This window comes from Mustelus asterias, chromosome 7, assembly GCF_964213995.1.
Source record: "Mustelus asterias chromosome 7, sMusAst1.hap1.1, whole genome shotgun sequence".
Lineage (NCBI taxonomy): Eukaryota > Metazoa > Chordata > Chondrichthyes > Carcharhiniformes > Triakidae > Mustelus > Mustelus asterias.
Window position 1 is genome coordinate 111221609 of NC_135807.1, and position 20634 is coordinate 111242242.

The 20634-nt window shown below is 42.5% G+C and overlaps 1 protein-coding gene across 2 annotated transcripts in view; it reads left to right on the plus strand.

Annotated features, from left to right (window-relative positions):
- The first annotated feature begins 1455 nt into the window (after nucleotides 1–1455).
- Nucleotides 1456–20634, plus strand: part of dpys (dihydropyrimidinase) — a 225793-nt gene continuing 206614 nt past the window's right edge. For both annotated transcript variants that reach the window (XR_013498353.1, XM_078216692.1), the window contains exon 1: nucleotides 1456–1768. Coding sequence is in view for 1 of the 2 variants with exons in the window: in XM_078216692.1 (XP_078072818.1) it covers nucleotides 1517–1768 (252 nt within the window). In the remaining variant the exon portion in view is untranslated. The remainder of the gene's footprint in view (nucleotides 1769–20634) is intronic.

The following is a 20634-nucleotide window of genomic DNA, read 5'->3' on the forward strand; positions in this document are numbered from 1 at the left end:
GACAAGCCCTCCGTATACACAGGATCTGCTCGGATGAGGAGGATCGCAACAGACACCTCCAGACGCTGAAAGGTGCCCTCATAAGAACAGGATATGGCGCTTGACTCATCGATTGACAGTTCCGACGCACCACAGCGAAAAACCGCACCGACCTCCTCAGAAGACAAACACGGGACACGTGGACAGAGTACCCTTCGTCGTCCAGTACTTCCCCGGAGCGGAGAAGCTACGGCATCTCCTCCGGAGCCTTCAACATGTCATTGATGAAGACGAACATCTCGCCGAGGCCATCCCACACCCCCACTTCTTGCCTTCAAACAACCGCACAATCTCAAAAGGATCATTGTCCACAGCAAACTACCCAGCCTTCACGAGAACAGTGACCACGACACCACACAACCCTGCCACAGCAACCTCTGCAAGACGTGCCGGATCATCGACACGGATGCCATCATCTCACATGAGAACACCATCCACCAGGTACATGGTACCTACTCTTGCAACTCGGCCAACGTTGTCTACCTGATACGCTGCAGGAAAGGATGTCCCGGGGCATGGTACATTGGGGAAACCATGCAGACGCTACGACAACGGATGAATGAACACCGCTCGACAATCACCAGGCAAGACTGTTCTCTTCCTGTGGGGGAGCACTTCAGCGGTCCACGGGCATTCAGCGGGTGCTTCAGGTAAGCGTTCTCCAAGGTGGCCTTCACGACACACGACAGCGCAGAGTCGCTGAGTAGAAACTGATAGCCAAGTTCTGCACACATGAGGACGGCCTAAACCGGGATCTTGGGTTTATATCACACTATCAGTAACACCCACAGCTTGCCTCCTGGACTTGCAGAATCTCACTGGCTGTCCTGTCTGGAGACAATACACATCTCTTTAACCTGTGCTTAACCCTCTCTCCACTCACGTTGTCTGTATCTTTAAGACCTGGTTGGCTGTAGAGATTCGCATTCTAATCAGTATTCTGTAACTTGATTTTGTGTCTCTGTGCCCTGTTTGAGAGCAGATTTCCACTCCATCTGACGAAGGAGCAGCGCTCCGAAAGCTTATGGCATTTGCTACCAAATAAACCTGTTGGACTTTAACCTGGTGTTGTTAAAACTCTTACTCTGTTCTCTCTCCACAGATGCTTTCAGACCGGCGGAGAGTTTCCAGCATTTTCTGTTTGTGCTCGAAGGCATGGTAAGAAGTCACAAAACACCATGTTGATGCATGGCGCCCTCATGCAAAGTCCTACAAGTGTGCACATGCGTATTGTCAGTCAGAACGGCAGAGGTGGAGCAGGGCACATGCGCATTGGAACCACTGGCGTCTGCAACCCTCATGCAGGCAATGGGGCGTGTGCTGCAATGAGGGTGCGTGAATGCATGCGTGAGCACGCGCAGTCTACACTTTCACTGTTGACATCGTCGCGAAGGCGGGACCGTTTTAAAAGGGGCTAAGTGGAGTCAGGGGAGCAAGTTCAACTGTCACCAGTGCGTCCGTGAGGATAGACGTGGCAATGAGTGCCGGCAATAGGATCCTGATTCGTGGCGGAAAGGTGGTGAATGAGGACAGCTCGTTCCTAGCTGATGTTTATGTTGAAGACGGGCTGATCCAGGCTGTGGGCAGCGACCTGTCGCTCCCTCAACTGGGGAGAGTGATTGATGCTACTGGCAAACTGGTGCTGCCAGGGGGCATCGACACCCACACTCACATGCAGTTCCCCTTCATGGGCTATCAAGCTGTGGATGATTTTTATCATGGAACCAAGGTACAACACTTTTTCCTCGCAGCCTCCCACCCTCAAAAAAGATAAACTTTGTTATAAAAAAAATAAAGTCACATTGCACAACACTTCATATTACCGAAGGTGCAATATAATGGTTCAAGTTCTTGGTGCCTCAATATAATTACCCGTGAAACTAAAGTACAATTCTACATGTGAAGATTTTTCTGTGCTCTTTGACATTGTCTTTCACAGTTATTCATTTGCATGACTCACTCGTCCTTTTTAATCTTGTTGATGGATTAATCTTGAGATATCTTCTTCTTGAAAATGTCACCTCTTAATTCTTAAAGATTTTAGTGTTAGGAAATGAGTGAGATCAGCACAAAGTTCCTGCGCTCCAAAATTGCGCTGCAATAATTTCCTAATTTTCTGCTGAATATGTAAGCATATTTACAAACTTAAATCCTTTATACACCAGCACAATCTCTTGCAATATAATGACAGTTTGTATTTAATGAGTTATTCTTTGGTGTATTTGGGAGTTAACCAGGTACAGCTTTATTCATTTAGCTGAAAATTAATTTGCCACCAAAAGTAATTAAAAGCAAAATACTGAGAATGCTGGAAATCTGAAATGGGAACAGCTGGAAAAACTCAGCAGTTCTGGCAGCGCTTGTGAAGAGAGAAACAGTTAGCAAAAATAATAAATCCACAAATGACTGACCTGATTAAAATGATTGAAAATGGCTTTAAAATGTATACACACGTATTTAAGAGTTTCATTGATGTATGCTATTTGTTGATATGAAGAAACTTTTTGGTGGTTAATGAAAATAAATGCCTTCTCCAACTGGCCGAATCTCTCAATTTCCACCTGGGGTGTGAATTTTGTGGCAAATTGAATCTTGAATCTCCACTCCAGCAGTGGTCCTTGATGTAGGGGGGTTAAATTAGGCTAATAGAAAACAGAATCATGGTTTGAGAACACTAACACAATACTGATTTAAGAGTGGATAATCTTAGACGATAGAAAATGCTGACAAGAGGCTGTCGCTGTAAAAGACAGATCTGACTGAATAAGTATTTCTCATTTAAACATGTATGTAAAATGGATGCAGTTTGCTTTTAGAATACATTTTGTAAACTTCAGCTGACAGCAAGATTCAGCAGGGCTTGATGAGATGAGGTAGAAGACGGAGCATTCATTCCATAGGTCAATGGTTTTACTGAATGTGGCCACTTTATCAGCAGTTGTCGGGAACAAAATGGCTGCCAATGCCAACTTGATGAATAGAACTGTACAGCTCAAAGCTGATAACACAAGTGCAAGACAGACATAAAAAGTCACCTGGGTTTGAGTCTGTGGGAATATTAACTTTAACCTTTGCTGTTTTGCTAGGCGACCAAGGGAGTTAACATCCAAAATTAAGGACAAATAAGCTCCCATGAGATCAGGATGTAAATTGTTATTGGTTGGAGTTGGTGACAGGGATAATGATTGATTTGTATTAATGTTTACTGAAGTATGCCTACCAGAAGGATGGGAAAATGATTTTGAAAATGCATAATTGCCCTTGCAGAGGCATTGTATTTCAGAATCTTAGAATCAGTACACTGAGTTTGTGAGTCTTTGTGTTTAGCTTAAGTTTTAGCAACACACTACCTCAAGAAAAAAAAACTCCCGTCAAAAGTCCTTATCACATGTTGCCATGCCCCTTTATTGCCCTCTCAATCATCTAACTGATAATGGGGCGAAGTAGAAAAGATCGAGAGCTTCAGGTTTTTAGGTGTCCAGATCACCAACAACCTGTCCTGGTGCCCCCCATGCCGACACTATAGTTAAGAAAGCCCTCCAATGCCTCTACTTTCTCAGAAGACTAAGGAAATTTGGCATGTCAGCTACGACTCTCATCAACTTGTACAGATTCCACGTAGAAAGCATTCTTTCTGGTTGTATCACAGCTCGGCATGGCATCTGCTCTGCCCAAGACCGCAATAAAATGCAAAGGGTCATGAATGTAGCCCAGTCCATCACGTAAACTAGCCTCCCATCCATTGACTCTGTCTCGGAAAAGCAGCCAGCATAATTAAGGACCACACGTTCCCTGGACATACTCTCTTCCACCTTCTTCCGTCAGGAAAAAGATACAAAAGTCTGAGGACATGTACCGACCAACTCGAGAACAGCTTCTTCCCTGCTGTCAGACTTTTGAATAGACCTACCTCGCACTAAGTTGATCTTTCTCTACATCCTAGCTATGACTGTAACACTACATTCTGTACTCTCTCCTTTCCTTCTCTATGAACGGTATGCTTTGTATAGCATGCAGGAAACAATACTTTTCACTGTATACTAATACACGTGACAATAATAAATCAAATCAAGATATATAAATGTTGACCTTTGCTCAGTCACTAACTCTGATGATGCATTTTACAGTATCACAACCATATATAGAAAAAGTTTCTCCTGCTCTCTGTTGTCCTATCTGTTGTTCTAGATTTCACTCTAAGGAAATCATCTGTTTCTGCCCACAGTTCCATCTTTTCATAATTTGAAGCACCACTTAATCTCCTCTGTTCTAACAAAAATAGCCTTTCTTTCAACTATTTCTTTGTATTTCCATTTCCTGATATTATGGTTGTGAATCTCTCTATTGTCTCAACATGTTGATCCCAAAACTATGCACAATTTCTTTCATGAAAGAAGGTGGTTAATTTGTGCCATCTTGTCCATTCATCCAGGAAGATACTATGGATCTGCCTATCTTAGTTGGTCTATCTATTTAGGTATTAACAAGTACAGAGCCGGAACATGGTATTTGGTTTGGCGGCCAGGCCAGGTCTCTCAAAAGTAATTGAAAGAAATTATATTGAGATGTATCACATGTACAGTTCACAGACTGGAATCAAAAATCACTCGTGATCTTTTCCTACAAGGCCATGGAAACACCTATATATGGATTTATTTGAGTATGGAGGGAAAACGTCCTCCAGAGTGGAAAACGTCCATAGTAATAGATAACTACTCGAGGTGAATTGAAGTGAAACAGTTATATGGTCACACATCAGAGGTAGTGATACTGTCATTCGAAGAAATTTTTGCAGGTCCACAGTTCATGAACAGTTTCAGGAGTTTACAAAATTATTTGGATTTGTCCACTCAGGTTTCCTGAAGCTAATGGAGAAATAAAGAGGTGTCAGTGTGGTAAAGACATAACTGAAAAAGAATGAGGATTTTTAACTAGCGCTCTCAGTTGTAGATTCTCATCCTTGCAGAATGGATTGGCTCCACGTGAGTTACTCCTACCCTTCCACATACATTGATGTCATAAATGTTACGATCCAAGTTGCTATTACTACTGGATGGGAAGGTTCAGGAATGGCACCTTGGTTCAAAAGGTTGTAACTTTTACTTTAAATAAAATGTTGAGTAACAGAGTCACAAGACCACTAATTAGTTTTAACAAGAAAAACATGAAACATTAAATATGAAAAGTTTGATTACTCCTCCTTAATTTCACAAATGTATTTCTATTTTTAAAAAAAACCCAACCTGAAATCAAATGGCTAATTCATTCAACCAATCTTCTGTGGATTCCTCTCACATCATTGTCATGAGAGTTTCCAAATTCCACAACTAAAAAGACATGCTTTATAAATGTTTTTCAAACAATGCTTTCAATCAGTTGTTTATATTAAAAATTCCACTCCAGCTTTTTCAAATTATTCTTTTAAACAAAACTTCTGCTCCACTTTTAACAATGAGTCAAGCATTCAGGTTTTCCATCACTCCTTTCAGGTTTCCTTTGTCCTAAATGGTTTCACGCAAACTCCAATATCCAGCCACTGATTTCCACAATTATTTGAACTCGCGTTCTACCAGCTGTCGTAAAATCTCACAAACCTTGAAATCAGTTCCAATATCTTTTGGACTTTTCACTAGTCAACTTCTCAGCTCTGTCTGTCTTTACTGAACAGTTCTCTGTTCTAGTACCTTTAATCACAGACTTCTTGGAAACTTCTCTTCATTTCTTTAGTTTCCTTAATTAGGTGCTCTTTGTTTTTATGGTTTTTATGGTTTTTTATGGTTTTTCTTCCAGCAAAATTGAGAGAAATATTCCCTCTCTAGCCTTCTAAACCACTGTTTTTAGCAGGGCTGCCTTCTCTTTCTCTACCTATCTCCAACTGCTATATCCAGCTAAAACTAAACTCCAAAAAGCTTTCTTACCCTAAAGTTGTCCCAGTTGCTAAGCAACAACTTTTACTTCTCCAACCTTTTGTCTACCATTAATCTAACTCGAGGTTTGCTCTTCCTTACACAGAAGCATTCAATTAAACCTGCTTAAAACTATACCTTATTTCTAATATTTAACAATACAAATATAGATCACTTAAAATTATCTCTATTTCCTTGACACCATGAAGATCTCTTTACACTGGTGTTGCAACCATTTTACATGAACTTAACATCGTAAATATCTAACCACGTAACTTATCGCATAGGATCATAATCACAGAATACCTACAGTGCAGAAGGAAGCCATTTGGCCCATCAAGTCTGCACCGACACCAATCTCACCCAGGCCCTATCCCCACTTAATTACCCTGCTAATCCCTCTAACCTATCACATCCCGGGACACTAAGGGTTAATGTAGCATGTCCAATCAACCTAACCTACACATCTTTGGAGTGTGGGAAGAAACCAGAGCACCCGGAGGAAACCCACGCAAACACGGGGAGAATGTGCAAACTCTACACAGACAGTGAACCAAGCTGGGAATTGAACCTGGGTCCCTAGAGCTGTGAGGCAGCAGTGCTAACCACTGTGCTACCGTGCAGCATCATTCAAGTAGACTTTCCTTGGTTCACAATTACACCTGTCATCTTAAATAATTACAATGATTTAAGCAAAAACAACTTTCACAGCATCATCAGAATCCATACATGGTAACATTATCACAACTCAAGTCTTGTCTCCTTTTCTTCTGATTTCCAGTTTTCAACGCGGAAAATGTTTTATTTAAGTCTACAATGCAATTGTCCTTTTCATCATTTTGAAGGCATAGTTCCATTCTCATGTCCACTTTCCAAATTCACTTGTGCTAAATTCTCATCTCAATTCCGTTATGCATCAACAACTGATTTCTTCTCTTGTCAAAATCTCTTTGCTGTTTCAAGAACGTTGATGAGATGCTTGTTATGTTCACTTAAAATGGTTTTGTATTCTTGCTTTCCTTGTTCTTTGAACTTTTGAACACAGTGACGTGGTGGCATAGTGGTTAGCAATGGTGACTGTGTGAAGTTTGCACAATCTCCCCGTGTCTATGTGGGTTTCCTCCCACGTTCCAAAGATGTGCAGGTTAGGTTGATTGGCCATGCTAAATTGCCCCTTAGTGTCCCAAGGTTTGCGAGATAAATGTGTGGGATTATGATAGGGTCTGGGTAAGATGCTCTGTTGGAGGGTCGGTGCAGGCTCAATGGACCAAATGGACTCCTTCTGCACTGTAGGGATTCTTTTTCTGATCATGTTGTTTCTCCCAGTTCCATTTCAAACAAGTTCTTTTTAATTTTGTTTGAACAATCTCAAACATTTCCTCTCTTTGAAGTTTCATAAGTTCGTTCTAACCCTTCAGCTTTCTTGCAGTTTCTGAACTATCTCAGACCAGTTCTTAACAGATTTTGAAAGTCTTTGGCAAACTGTTCACTTGCCTTCCTTCCAGCTACTACATCTGGTGTAGTATCATTAACAAGCATTTTAAAATCAGTGTCTCTGGTCTTTGACTCAAAGAACATTTTTGCAATTTCTGTACTCATGGTTGACAATTCATAATTTCTAATTTTTCAGGTAATTGAGTTGTTTTCTTACTGTCCATTGCTCACTTTGATTCATCAGTAATATTACTTGGGTCCGTTCTTTGCTCAAATGTATCCATATTCAACAATGAGTTTTTATTCACAGGAACAACTTTAATAATTATGACATTCCATAACAACCCATCTTCTTAATTTCCTCCATTTCACTTTTAAGTTTAAAAAGTCTCATTGTTCTTCTCATAACAAAGTTCTAACAGTTCATTAGTTTTCTTTTTAATTCCGTATTCAGCCAATTATTGGCGACCAGGGGATTTTCACAGTAACTTCATAGCAGTGTCAATGTAAACCTACTTGTGACACCAATAAATAAACTAAACTTAAAATAAGTTTAATTATTCATCAGAACCTCCTTTACTTGTTCAAGGCATTTTCACAATACTTAATAAAAATTTCTGATGCTTGAAGTTCACCATATTTTAACTGAAGACCAACTTTTGTTAGATTTCTCTTTTCAAGTTTATCTTTTAGACAGTTCAAGTCTCCAGTCAAATATTCCACTTTCCCTCACTGATTCTCAATTGTTCTCGAGTCTTCCTACCCTAAAGGTGCCCCAGTTGATGAAGCAACTACTTCTGCTTCTCCAAACTTTTACTTACATTTTTCATGTCAACCTCTCCAAGCACAGTTTGAATTGAAACCAAAACCCCACATATACATACACCTTTGTCCAGCATGAATCTAACTCCACTTTTATCCTCCCTTACACAGAAACACTCAATTAAACCCACTTAAAGCGATACCATTTTCCTAACACAAGTCAAAGACCCAGACTTTGAGAAAGAGAGGAGATTTGCCGAATTAAGCAGTTGAAAAACTAAGAGTCATGACAGAACAAAGACATGATCAGATCTTCAACAGATAGAACAAGTCTGGATGAGTGATCGAAGTCTGGAGAGATCATCACATCAAGGACCTTTAATATCCAGACAAAACAGGGCACAGTAAGCAGAAACAGAAGATGTTTGATTGGAATTGGGCAACAGTGTGAAAATCAGAGACTGAGGGTTGCAATAATCAGAAATGAAAGAACATTGTGTAACAGGTGATCTCAAACCAATCCATTAGTTCAAATTCTGTTCAATATCCAGAGACCAACGGCAGAACGAGAAGGCCTTATTCCCGACAGACAAGGGGAGAATGGGGTACCTTGAACTAGTGAAGGCACCACAACTTATATGGTGTAAGAGAAAAAAATGGAGGAAGGAGAGAGAAAAAGACATTTACCTATGAGAGAAAACATAGCTACAAGTCTTGTGAAGACTTCAAAGCACTGAAATGGCCAGGAAACTGGATCATTGGGATACCAGGAACTTCAGAGAATGTTCATAGAATCATCATAGAAACCCTGCAGTACAGAAAGAGGCCATTCAGCCCATTGCATCTGCGTCAACCACAATCCCACCCAGGCCCTACCCCCATATCCCTACATATTTACCCACTAATCCACACATCTCAGGACACTAAGGGCAATTTTTAGCATGGCCAATCAACCTAACCTGCACATCTTTGGACCGTGGGAGGAAACTGGAGCACCCGGAGGAAACCCACGCAGACACGAGGAGAATGTGCAAACTCCACACAGACAGTGACCCAAGCCAGGAATCGAACCCAGGTCCCTGGAGCTGTGAAGCAGCAGTGCTAACCACTGTGCTACCGTGCCGCCCTGTTGAAGACTGAACAGAAACTTTGGGGGAGATGTAGTGTAATGGAGTATGTTGGACTATGTCCCACAAAGGGTTAACTGTAATAGTCTGTGGTATAGAAAGAAGCGGTGTGATCTGCGTCTAGGAGAAAACAGCATGGAAAGAAGCTAGCTTAAGAAATATTCTTAACTGTAAATATGTTATAATGAAGTTAGTCCTTGCAGCTGGCAGTCTTTGAGTTATTGAGACTTCTCCAACCCAATAACACAATATTATACTGCGAACAGGGGGAGAATTTGTAAGGTTAAAGCTGAAGGTCTCTGAAGTGGGAGTGAAAATGTACTTTATGAAGGATAAGGTTGACTAGTGGGAATTGAAATTTTGAAATATGGATGTGTTCAAATATTTATTTTCTGTGCAATATTTTTTGATTTGAAAACAATTATGGAAAAAGTTTTTAAAATTAAAAAGCAGCATCAATTTTAATGCAAGGTTCCTGATTTTTGTGACTGCACACCTCAAATCCATCTTTTGTCAAGAATGTTTGCACCAGTGGGTGTTTGGCGGAGTTGTGACACTATGAGAAGGAGTTAGTATATTGAATCATAGAGTCATAGAGGTTTACAGCATGGAAACAGGTCCTTCGACCCAACTTGTCCATGCCGCCCTTTTTTAAAACCCCTAAGCTAATCCCAATTGCCCACATTTGGCCCATATCCCTCTATACCCATCTTACCAATGTAACTGTCTAATGCTTTCTGAAAGACAAAATTGTACCCGCCTCTACTACTACCTCTGGCAGCTTGTTCCAGAAACTCACTACCCTCTGTGTGAAAAAATTGCCCCTCTGGACACTTTTGTATCTCTACCCTCTCACCTTAAACCTATGCCCTCTAGTTTTAGACTCCCCTACTTTGGGAAAAGATATTGACTCGCTGATCTGTGTCCCTCATTATTTTATAGACCTCTACAAGATCACCCCTCAGCCTCCTACTCAGCTCCAGAGAAAAAAGTCCCAGTCTATCAAGCCTCTCTTTATAACTCAAACCATCAAGTCCCGGTAGCATCCTAGTAAATCTTTTCTGCGCTCTTTCTAGTTTAATAATATCCTTTCTATAATAGGGTGACCAGAACTGTACACAGTATTCCAAGTGTGGCCTTACCAATGTCTTGTACAACTTCAACAAGACGTCCCAACTCCTGTATTCAATGTTCTGACCGATTGAAACCAAGCATGCTGAATGCCTTCTTCACCACTCTGTCCACCTGTGACTCCACTTTCAAGGAGCTATGAACATATACCCTAGATCTCTTTGTTCTGTAACTCTCCCCAGATTTAGTAAAAGTAAGAGCATATACTGGTCAAATGCTTATACCCCATCGTGACCCTGACACACCCTCAAGGACCTGAGATCAGCAAAAACCCTCCAGCAAGACCGTGGTTGTTTGCTGTTAGAAGGACAGACACTGAGTTAGAGCGGAGTCCATCTCTAGTTAAAGATAGGTAAAAACAAATAGTCTCTAACTGGGAGGAGATAACCCTTCTTGAGTGCAAGTTTTAATAAACCTATATGTGGACTGTGCAAGTGATTAATGGTGTATAAACATAGTGGAAATCTGTGACTTGGTGAGAGTGTTGTATTAGGTACCTCTAAGACATACTTGAATCTTGAATAAAATATTGTAACCCGAGTCTCCTGTGGTTAGTTTGCAGAGGTCCACCACAACAGCAATATTCAATATTTCCTGCTTAGGACTTCGTTTCTTGGATCTGTGGATTCGTACATGACTAATCTTTGAAACTACTGTCTAAGTCTGAACGACGGTGTTGTATTTGATGCTGAGTTGAGCTTCCAACTACACTGACTCCATCATCAAGATTACTTACTTCCAGCTTTGTAGCATCCATCCCGACTCATCTCACCTCTGCTGCTGTATCTTGTATCCATGCTATTTCTATATGTAAATACTTCATGCAAGTTCAAATCTTTTAATTTTTTTTATTGTTACCTCTTGATTTGACCATGCTATTGCAATCCTGTAAGAAGTCTCACAACACCAGGTTAAAGTCCAACAGGTTTATTTGGTGGCAAAAGCCACTATCTTTCGGAACAGGCTGTTCCTTCATCAGGTGGGTGGGAGTTCCCACCCACCTGACGAAGGAACAGCCTGTTCCGAAAGCTAGTAGCTTTTGCTACCAAATAAACCTGTTGGACTTTAACCTGGTGTTGTGAGACTTCTTACTGTGTTTACCCCAGTCCAACGCCGGCATCTCCACATCATTGCAATCCTGGCCAGCTTCCCATCATCTTTAAGTCATCTAAAACTCTGCTGTTTGTATGCAAGTCCCATTCACCCAGCTGGCTGACTTAAATGGGCTCTCATTCCAGCCTTGGTTTTTATCCTTGTTTCTCACCCTTGTTGTCAAATCTCCCCCATACCTGCTGTGGCCCCACTCCTTCCTATCTCTAACCTCCTCCAGCCCCCAAATCCCTGCTGCCTTGATCTCAGTCTCCTGTCATGCTCGCCCCTCCAGGCTGGCCCTGACCCCGACCAACTAGGGGGCCTTCAATGGCCTCTGATCCCCCTGGCGAGGCCATGACGTCTGGAACCAATTGGTAGGGACCATACGTGATTCTCGCTGATGAGGACCTCGACTGGCGAAGGGGTAAGTCCAAGTCACTTTCTGGACGTGAAACCGATTTCACCCGTAATATTGAGATGCAAAAAAAACAGGCGTTGTCCTGATTTGTAGCCTGTCGCGCTATCTTACCAGCATGTCTCGCCGATAGGCGGCAATCTACCGGCTCGTCCTGTCAGACTAAGTGTCATAAAAGTCTGAAAACAGAGTATTCCGCACCTGTTTTTTGGGGAGTTTGGCACTTAGAAAAACTAACAGCAGGGAGATTTGCAGAGGAAAGAGGGGGTTGGAAGGAGACTAAGTGAAGCTAGCTTCAGACATCTCAGGGTGCCATTGCGCAGTACGTACATCAACACAGGTCGCCAGCATCGGGGAATCAGGACCCTCCTGATGAGCACCCTCCTGCCTCCCTCATATGTACCCTGTCATGTGCCCCACCCCCATTCAGGCCACACACCTTGGCAGGATGCCAGGTGGACAATACCAAGTGTGCACGGCTCAATAGGCACTGCTCAGCCATGCCCCTGACCACCCGGGGGCTTCAATGGCCTCCGATTTCGCCCCCCCCCCGCCACCGGTGTGGTGATGGCACCTGGCCTCAACTGGTGGCGACCAACACTGATTCTTGCCGGCGTGACAGGAGAAGATTTCTGGAGACTGGAGGATGCAGTTCCGGATACGCTATTGGGATTGAAATACATTCAATCCCATGCAAAATCTCACCAGCAAAATAGAGCTGGGAAGATTGCATGCAGGGCCAGATTTCTGGCTTCGCATGCAATCTTGCTGGCGGTGCAGTGAGCTGGTGCGATCGCACCTTGTGTTTTAGATTTATCATGTTCCATATGGGCAACACTCTGCAAACATTTACCAGGAATTGCAGAAAGGCATCGTCATTAGGCAAGAAAATGCAGTGTTATTTTATTTCAAGGCCGCAGACTATGTATGATCTTTTCTATTATGGTGTGCTATACTTTAGGTGGTACTGCCTGAAAAAAGGCATCCTACCAACAGTTAGCATGACTCAGCTGGTCATAATCTTCCAAGATATCATGAACCATTCTTTCAGGTATTGGAACTACCATGTGACATCTCTTCACAAGACCTGAGTCAGCAAAACGTGAGAAGAAAACTATGCCATCTGCTGCAAGCACAGCTGTAGTTATGTTACATCGAGCTTCACGTACACTGATATTAATAATAATATTTAATTTATTAGTCACAAGCAGGCTTACATTAACACTGCAATGAAGTTATTGTGAAATTCCCCGAGTCGCCACAGTCCGGGTTCGGGTCAATGCACCTAACCAGCTTGTTTTTCAGACTGTGGGAGGAAACCCATGCATACACGGGGAGAATCTGCAAACTTCACTCAGACAGTGACTCGAGCCGGGAATCGAACCCAGGTCCCTGGTGCTGTGAGGCAGCAGTGCTAACCACTGTGCCTCCGTGCCACTTATGGTCAGCTGTGGCTTGCAACTTAACTGTTGGTATGTTGAAATACTGATATATGGGAGCTCACTGTGGAATGGCAAAGAATGCGATCATTCTCATAGTTTTCCATTCTAATGCAGCACTGTCTTGACTTTAACAACCATCAAACCAGTTGCTCCATCACTTACAAACTAATGCCTGTCGTTGGGTTCCCTTTGTTGCCTGCCACATATGCCCCACTCCCTTTCAGTCTTTGCAATAGTTAACAATGTCTTTAGAGATTCTTTAAAGACTTTCAGAATTTTGCTCTTAATATAAATCTATGAATAACTGAATGCCTTTTAGTGCTTTTCTATTTTTGCAGGAATTAGACCTGTTCTTGGCTGTTTAGAACTGACTTGTACTTGTGGTTGCAAATTAGCTTCTTTTAATCCCTGAGAAAAAGTTTTACAAAGTTTCTCCTTCCACACTATTGTACAAAACACTGAAAATGTTTTTCACTTTCCATTTTGAATTACGTTTTGTTGGTCCCAAAAGTTCAGGATTCATCATATCCTAAACAGTATTCAATTATCTCTGTTTTCGTCCCCCGCTTCTATCTGATCCTAAGTTGATATTTGTCCACTCCTTTTCAAAGCAGATCATTAATGCAATGTAAGCTGCTTTGCCTTTCCACAGGTCGATGACTCTGGTGGCAAAAAACATTCCTCTTATGTACCTCTTAAGAGATATTGATTCTGGGCTGATGTCCATCAGTTAGGCAATCACAGCTCAAGTTAAATGACCTGTTTACAATTATGTTCTAATGCCTCTCAGCATTTGAAACATTTCAATAACATTCACTTTCTTCTGATAAAAACAGTTCCTCACAATTACACACATTTGGGCAAATGTTACAAGTAAGCACACCCAGTATAAAGCTTTGTTCAACAGGATGCAAGATTGGACAGTTAGGTACAGAGGACAGCATGTCCCATTTCCAATTAGTTTGAGAGAGTTGCTAGTTGCATTCACAGGCCTCTGTGTCCCATTGTGTTACCTTCAAAGAGCTGGCATGGACATGATGGGCTGAATAGTCTGCTGTGCTGTATGATTTTCTGATCTACCTTCCCATCAAGTGAGAAATTTGCTGTGGCTGTAACTTATAAAATTAGTGCTGCTATTCACTGCTGATTTTTCAAATAGAGTTGACATTAGAACAGTGCAGTATTACAGCGGAAAACATGCATAAAATTGGCGATTAAAAATGCCCCTGAAATGAAAGATGCAAACGTGTACGAATTAGGAGTAGGCCACTCAGCTCCTCAAGCCTGCTCTGCCATTCAATAAGATCAGGGCTGATTTGCTTATAACTTCAACCCCCTTGTTAATCAAGAATCTATCTAGCTTTGCCTTAAACATGTTCAAAGACTCTGATTAGGTGGATTAGTGGGGGTAAATGTGAGGTTATGAGGATAGGGCCTGGGTAAGATGCCCTGAAGAATTCGTGCAAACTCAATGGGCCGAATGGCCTCCTTCTGCACTGTAGGGATTCTATGATAAAGATGCATTGCAGCAAATCACCAATGTAGCATAACAGCACTTCTCCTGCTACCAGTGAGAAGGACAAGAAGAGCAATATAATGGGGAAACATCATTTCCAAGTTCCCCTTCAAGCCATGTATCACCCTGACTTGGTTGTGCCATTTCCTATTATCACCTGGTATATATCTGGAAATTCCTTACCTGACACCATTATGGTAGCACCATCACCAAAAATGTTACAGTAATTCAAAGAGAAGGCCCTGCACCATCTTTTAAACATAGCTAGGAATGAGAAATATATGTAGTTATCCCAACATGATCCGTATCTTGATAATAATGCAAAATCACTCAAATCGCCATTTGGGCTGTTCTTGACAATATTAAGAAGTTTCACAACACCAGGTTGACAATATTGATGAAGGAAAAATTCTGTTTAGGAAGATTCCCATTCTACAAACAGGGCCTTGGAATAGTGCAGAAATAAATAACGAGGCCTAGTATTTCCATGTTTTTTTTGATTGGGTTGCTTGAAAGGGGAGGTAGGAATTCCACCACTTTGAAGATGTCACCCTGTACTAGACAACTTCTATCCTTGTCTTCAGCTGGTCATTCAAGTTCTTTGAATTTTGGGACTGTTTGAGTCAATCAATCCTTTTACCCTTTCACGCCTGACTTCAAAAATGATTCAAAGTGATACCTTTATCTTACATGACAATGTTTGAATAGTAGTATCAAAGCACTACAGCTTTACATTATGCCTTGGGTAGAAATACGATCTCCAAGAAACTACTCCCTGCCGTACCTCGGGCACTGTGACATCAGTCAATGTGACACGTAATACCTCTACAATTTGTGCTTGGAGGACCCATTCTTATACTCATGCTAGCGAAGCCAGTGGAGACTGATTTAACATGTTCATTACCTTGCTACTATTTGTTTAGCCCAACTATGGCTATCACAACTGATCAAAACTGTTTGTTTAAACGAGTTTAAAAAGGCACTGATATAGTCAGTTTCACTTAAATCCACACATTGTTAGGTTAAGTGAACTGCAAGGATCTTGCTTGCAGAAGGTCATGATGAGAAAAGATGGTAATGGTTGAATCTTTACTCCCAAAGATGTTGACGTCGTGTCAGAAGTTTAAAAATTGGGAACATGAACCCAATCTGTTGACTCCAGTTTTAATGACAGACTGCCTATCCCTCAACAGGCAATCACTGGTGGAAGCCTGTTGGTCATTTAAATATTGTGATGAGGTTGCCTACCTTTATTTTAACAGTAGCTTTATTTTTAAGCACAGCTGAATGGGTTTTCTGTACCTCAGCAAAGCCAACAGCATAAAAAGAAAGTGAATATAAGTGAAGTGACAGCAAGGCCTGTGGGCCAACAAGTGCTTTCTCCTGGCCCAGCAGACTACCTATAAACAACTTAGTGGATCAGCAACAGACCCTGACGCCCACTGAAACCCTGCCAGATGACCATTGGATACCTGCTGCTTGAACTCCAGGAACACCACTGGACCCATTGTTTTCACTATAGGGGACCTTTTGAGCACTTTGAACATCCTCCCTCTCCATAATCAGGGTTCACAGAGGTGCCATTGGATCCTACTCAACTCTCACACCCCTACTGCCTCTGCAATCTACTTCTCCCACTCCCTCCTCCCCCAGCGATTTGGACTCCTTGTAATCCCATTCTCCCCTGCAGTTAGACCTCAAACTCACAACCCACCTTTGCTACCTGCTCATGATCTCTCATTTCCTCAAAGCAAATACCTGTTCTCATAGAACCATAGAATCCCGAACATGTAGAAAGAGGCCATTTGGCCCATCCAGTCTCCTTTCGTCGACTTTCCAAAAAAGCATCTTGCCCAATACCCCACACACACAAACATACAATATCCCTATAACTCTGTGCATTTACAATGGCTAATCCACCTAACCTACAAATCTTTGGACTGAGAGGAAACCAGAGCACCCGGAGATAACCTACGCAGACACGGGAAAAACGTGCAAACTCCAAGGCCGGAATCAAGCTGTGAGGCAGCAGTGCTAACCACCGTGCCACCCTATAGCCTGTAAATCCACCTGTAAATCAGATTGCCCGGGACCTCCACTGAAAGTTGTTTAAGTTGCTGTCAAAGTTTGCAAGACATTTTAGAAACATGTTCTGCAGCTTTCCTGTCCTCCCAATCACACCCTCCATTTTCGTAACAGAACTTGCCTCCCCTCTAAAATGCAGCCCTAACTGGAAGTAGGTTGCAGCCAGTGATCAATAGGATTTATTTTGAACACCACTAAATCCTGCAAATGAACCGACTTTGTTTAAAACAGCAATTGCTTACATCAGCCAAAATTTGATAACCATTAGGCATTTGTATAATGTCAATTTCAAAGTTACCGGTTCTATCATTTTTGGTGATCCATTCATTTTGGGCAGTAACAGCTGGACTGATGAATGAGCAGGGTTCGCATTCAGCTGTTGGCGAGAGTCATCACATTGCTGAAGTAGTATTGGGATATTGTTTGAAGTACACATGGAAAAACTGCTGCATGCACAATAAAATATATTGAACAAAAGTAGCACTCATTGCCCAAGATTGATAAGGTTCCCCATGGTCGGCTTATGAAAGTGAGGAGGTGTGGGATAGAGGGAAAGTTGGCCGATTGGATAGGTAACTGGCTGTCTGATCGAAGACAGAGGGTGGTGGTCGATGGAAAATTTTCAGATTGGAGGCAGGTTGCTAGCGGAGTGCCACAGGGATCAGTGCTTGGTCCTCTGCTCTTTGTGATTTTTATTAATGACTTAGAGGAGGGGGCTGAAGGGTGGATCAGTAAATTTGCTGATGACACCAAGATTGGTGGAGTAGTGGATGAGGTGGAGGGCTGTTGTAGACTGCAAAGAGACATAGATAGGATGCAAAGCTGGGCTGAAAAATGGCAAATGGAGTTTAACCCTGATAAATGTGAGGTGATTCATTTTGGTAGGACTAATTTAAATGTGGATTGCAGGGTCAAAGGTAGGGTTCTGAAGACTGTGGAGGAACAGAGAGATCTTGGGGTTCATATCCACAGATCTCTAAAGGTTGCCACTCATGTGGAAAGAGCTGTGAAGAAGGCCTATAGTGTGTTAGCTTTTATTAACAGGGGGTTGGAGTTTAAGAGCCGTGGGGTTATGCTGCAACTGTACAGGACCTTGGTGAGACCACATTTGGAATATTGTGTGCAGTTCTGGTCACCTCACTATAAGAAGGATGTGGAAGCGCTGGAAAGAGTGCAAAGGAGATTTACCAGGATGCTGCCTGGTTTGGAGGGTAGGTCTTATGAGGAAAGGTTGAGGGAGCTAGGGCTGTTCTATCTGGAGCGGAGGAGGCTGAGGGGAGACTTAATAGAGGTTTATAAAATGATGAAGGGGATAGATAGAGTGAACGTTCAAAGACTATTTCCTCGGGTGGATGGAGCTATTACAAGGGGGCATAACTATAGGGTTCGTGGTGGGAGATACAGGAAGGATATCAGAGGTAGGTTCTTTACGCAGAGAGTGGTTGGGGTGTGGAATGGACTGCCTGCAGTGATAGTGGAGTCAGACACTTTAGGAACATTTAAGCGGTTATTGGATAGGCACACGGAGCGCACCAGGATGATAGGGAGTGGGATAGCTTGATCTTGGTTTCAGATAAAGTTCAGCACAACATCGTGGGCCGAAGGGCCTGTTCTGTGCTGTACTGTTCTATGTTCTATGTAAGATGTTTAGCAACTGAAATGTAATACCCTGCCTTGGCATTTGGATTGTTTTAAGTCATCTTTGAATTAAAAAGTTGAAATTTGTGTGTTTCATACATAACAAATCTTGCATATTGATTGTGGGAGAAGCAATTTCAACGTAAAAATTAAGCCTCACTTGAGACAAAGAACAAAGAAAATTACAGCACAGGAACAGGCCCTTCGGCCCTCCAAACCTGCACCGACCATGCTGCCCGTGTGAACTAAAATCCCCTACCCTTCCGAGGACCATATCCTTCGATTCCCATCCTATTCATGTATTTGTCCAGCCGCCCCTTAAAAGTCAGTATTGTAGCTGCTTCCACTACCTCCCCCGGCAGCGAGTTCCAGGCACCCACCATTGCCTCATACATCTCCTTTAAATCTTGCCCCTAGCACCTTAAACCCACGCCCCCTAGTAGTTGATTCTTCCAACCTGGGGAAATAGCTTCTGACTATCCACTCTGTCCATGCCTCTCATAACCTTGTAGACTTCTAGCAGGTCACCCCTCAACCTCCATCGTTCCAGTGAGAACAAACCAAGTTTCTCCAACCTCTCCTCATAGCTCATGCCCTCCAGACCAGGCAACATCCTTGTAAATCTTTTCTGTACCCTCTCCAAAGCCTCCACATCCTCCTGGTAGTGTGGTGACCAGAATTGAACACTATATTCCAAGTGCGGCCTAACTAAGGTTCTATAAAGCTGTAACATGACTTGCCAATTTTTAAACTCAATGCCCTGACCGATGAAGGCAAGCATGCCGTATGCCTTTATTGACTACCTTCTCCACTTGTGTTGCCACTTTGTGACCTGTGTACCTGTATACCCAGATCCCTCTGCCTATCAATACTCTTAAGGCTTCTGCCATTTACTGTACACTTCCCATCTGTATTGGACCTTCCAGAGTGCATTACCTCACATTTGTCTGGATTAAACTCTAACCTACATCTCTCCGCCCAAGTCTCCAACCGATCTATATCCTGCTGTATCCTCTGACAGGCCTCATCGCTATCTGCAAATCCACCAACCTTTGCATCGTCCGTAAACTTACTAATCAAACCAGTTATATTTTCCTCCAAATCATTTTATATATATATACATTACAAACAGCAAAGGGCCCAGCACGGATCCCTGAGGAATGCCACTGGTCACAGCCCTCCATTCAGAAACGCGCCCTTCCATTGCTACCCTCTGTCTTCTATGACTGAGCCAGTTCTGTATCCATCTTGCCATCTCACCTCTGATCCCGTGCAACTTCACCTTTTGTACCAGTTAGTGAGACAAGACCTCCCCTTCACAAAACCATGTTGCCTCTCGCTAATATGTCCACTTATTTCCAAGTGGGAGTAAATCCTGTCCGAAGAATGCACTCCAATAATTACCCGACTACTGATTTAAGGCTTACCAGCCTGTAATTACCTAGATTATCCTTGCTACCCTTCTTAAACAAAGGAACAACATTGGCTATTCTCAAATCCTCTGGGAACTACCCTGTAGCCAGTGAAGGTACAAAGATTTCTCTCAAGTCCCCAGCAATTTCCTCCCTTGCCTCTCTCAGTATTCAAGGGTATACCCCATCAGGCCCTGGGGACTTGTCTACCTTAATGTTTTTCAAGGCCCCCAATTCCTCCTCCTTGTTGACCTCAACATGACCCAAACTACCTGCACACCCTTCCCCAGACTCATCATCCATCAAGTCCTTCTCTTTGGTGAATATTGACGCAAAGTACTCATTTAATGCTTCGCCCATTTCCTCTGGCTCCATGCATAGATTCTTTCCCCTGTCCTTAAGAGGGCCAACCTTCTTCCTGGCTATCCTCTTGCTCTTTATATAAGTATAAAAAGTCTTGGGATTTTCCATAATCCTGCTGGCTTACTTTTTGTGACACATTTTAGCCCTCCTGATTCCTTGCTTAAATTTCTTTCTACTTTCCTTGTATTCCACACTCGCTTCGTGTGTTCCTATCTTTGACAAATCCTTCCTTTTTAACCAGGCTCGCAATATCTCTTGTTATCCAAGTTTCT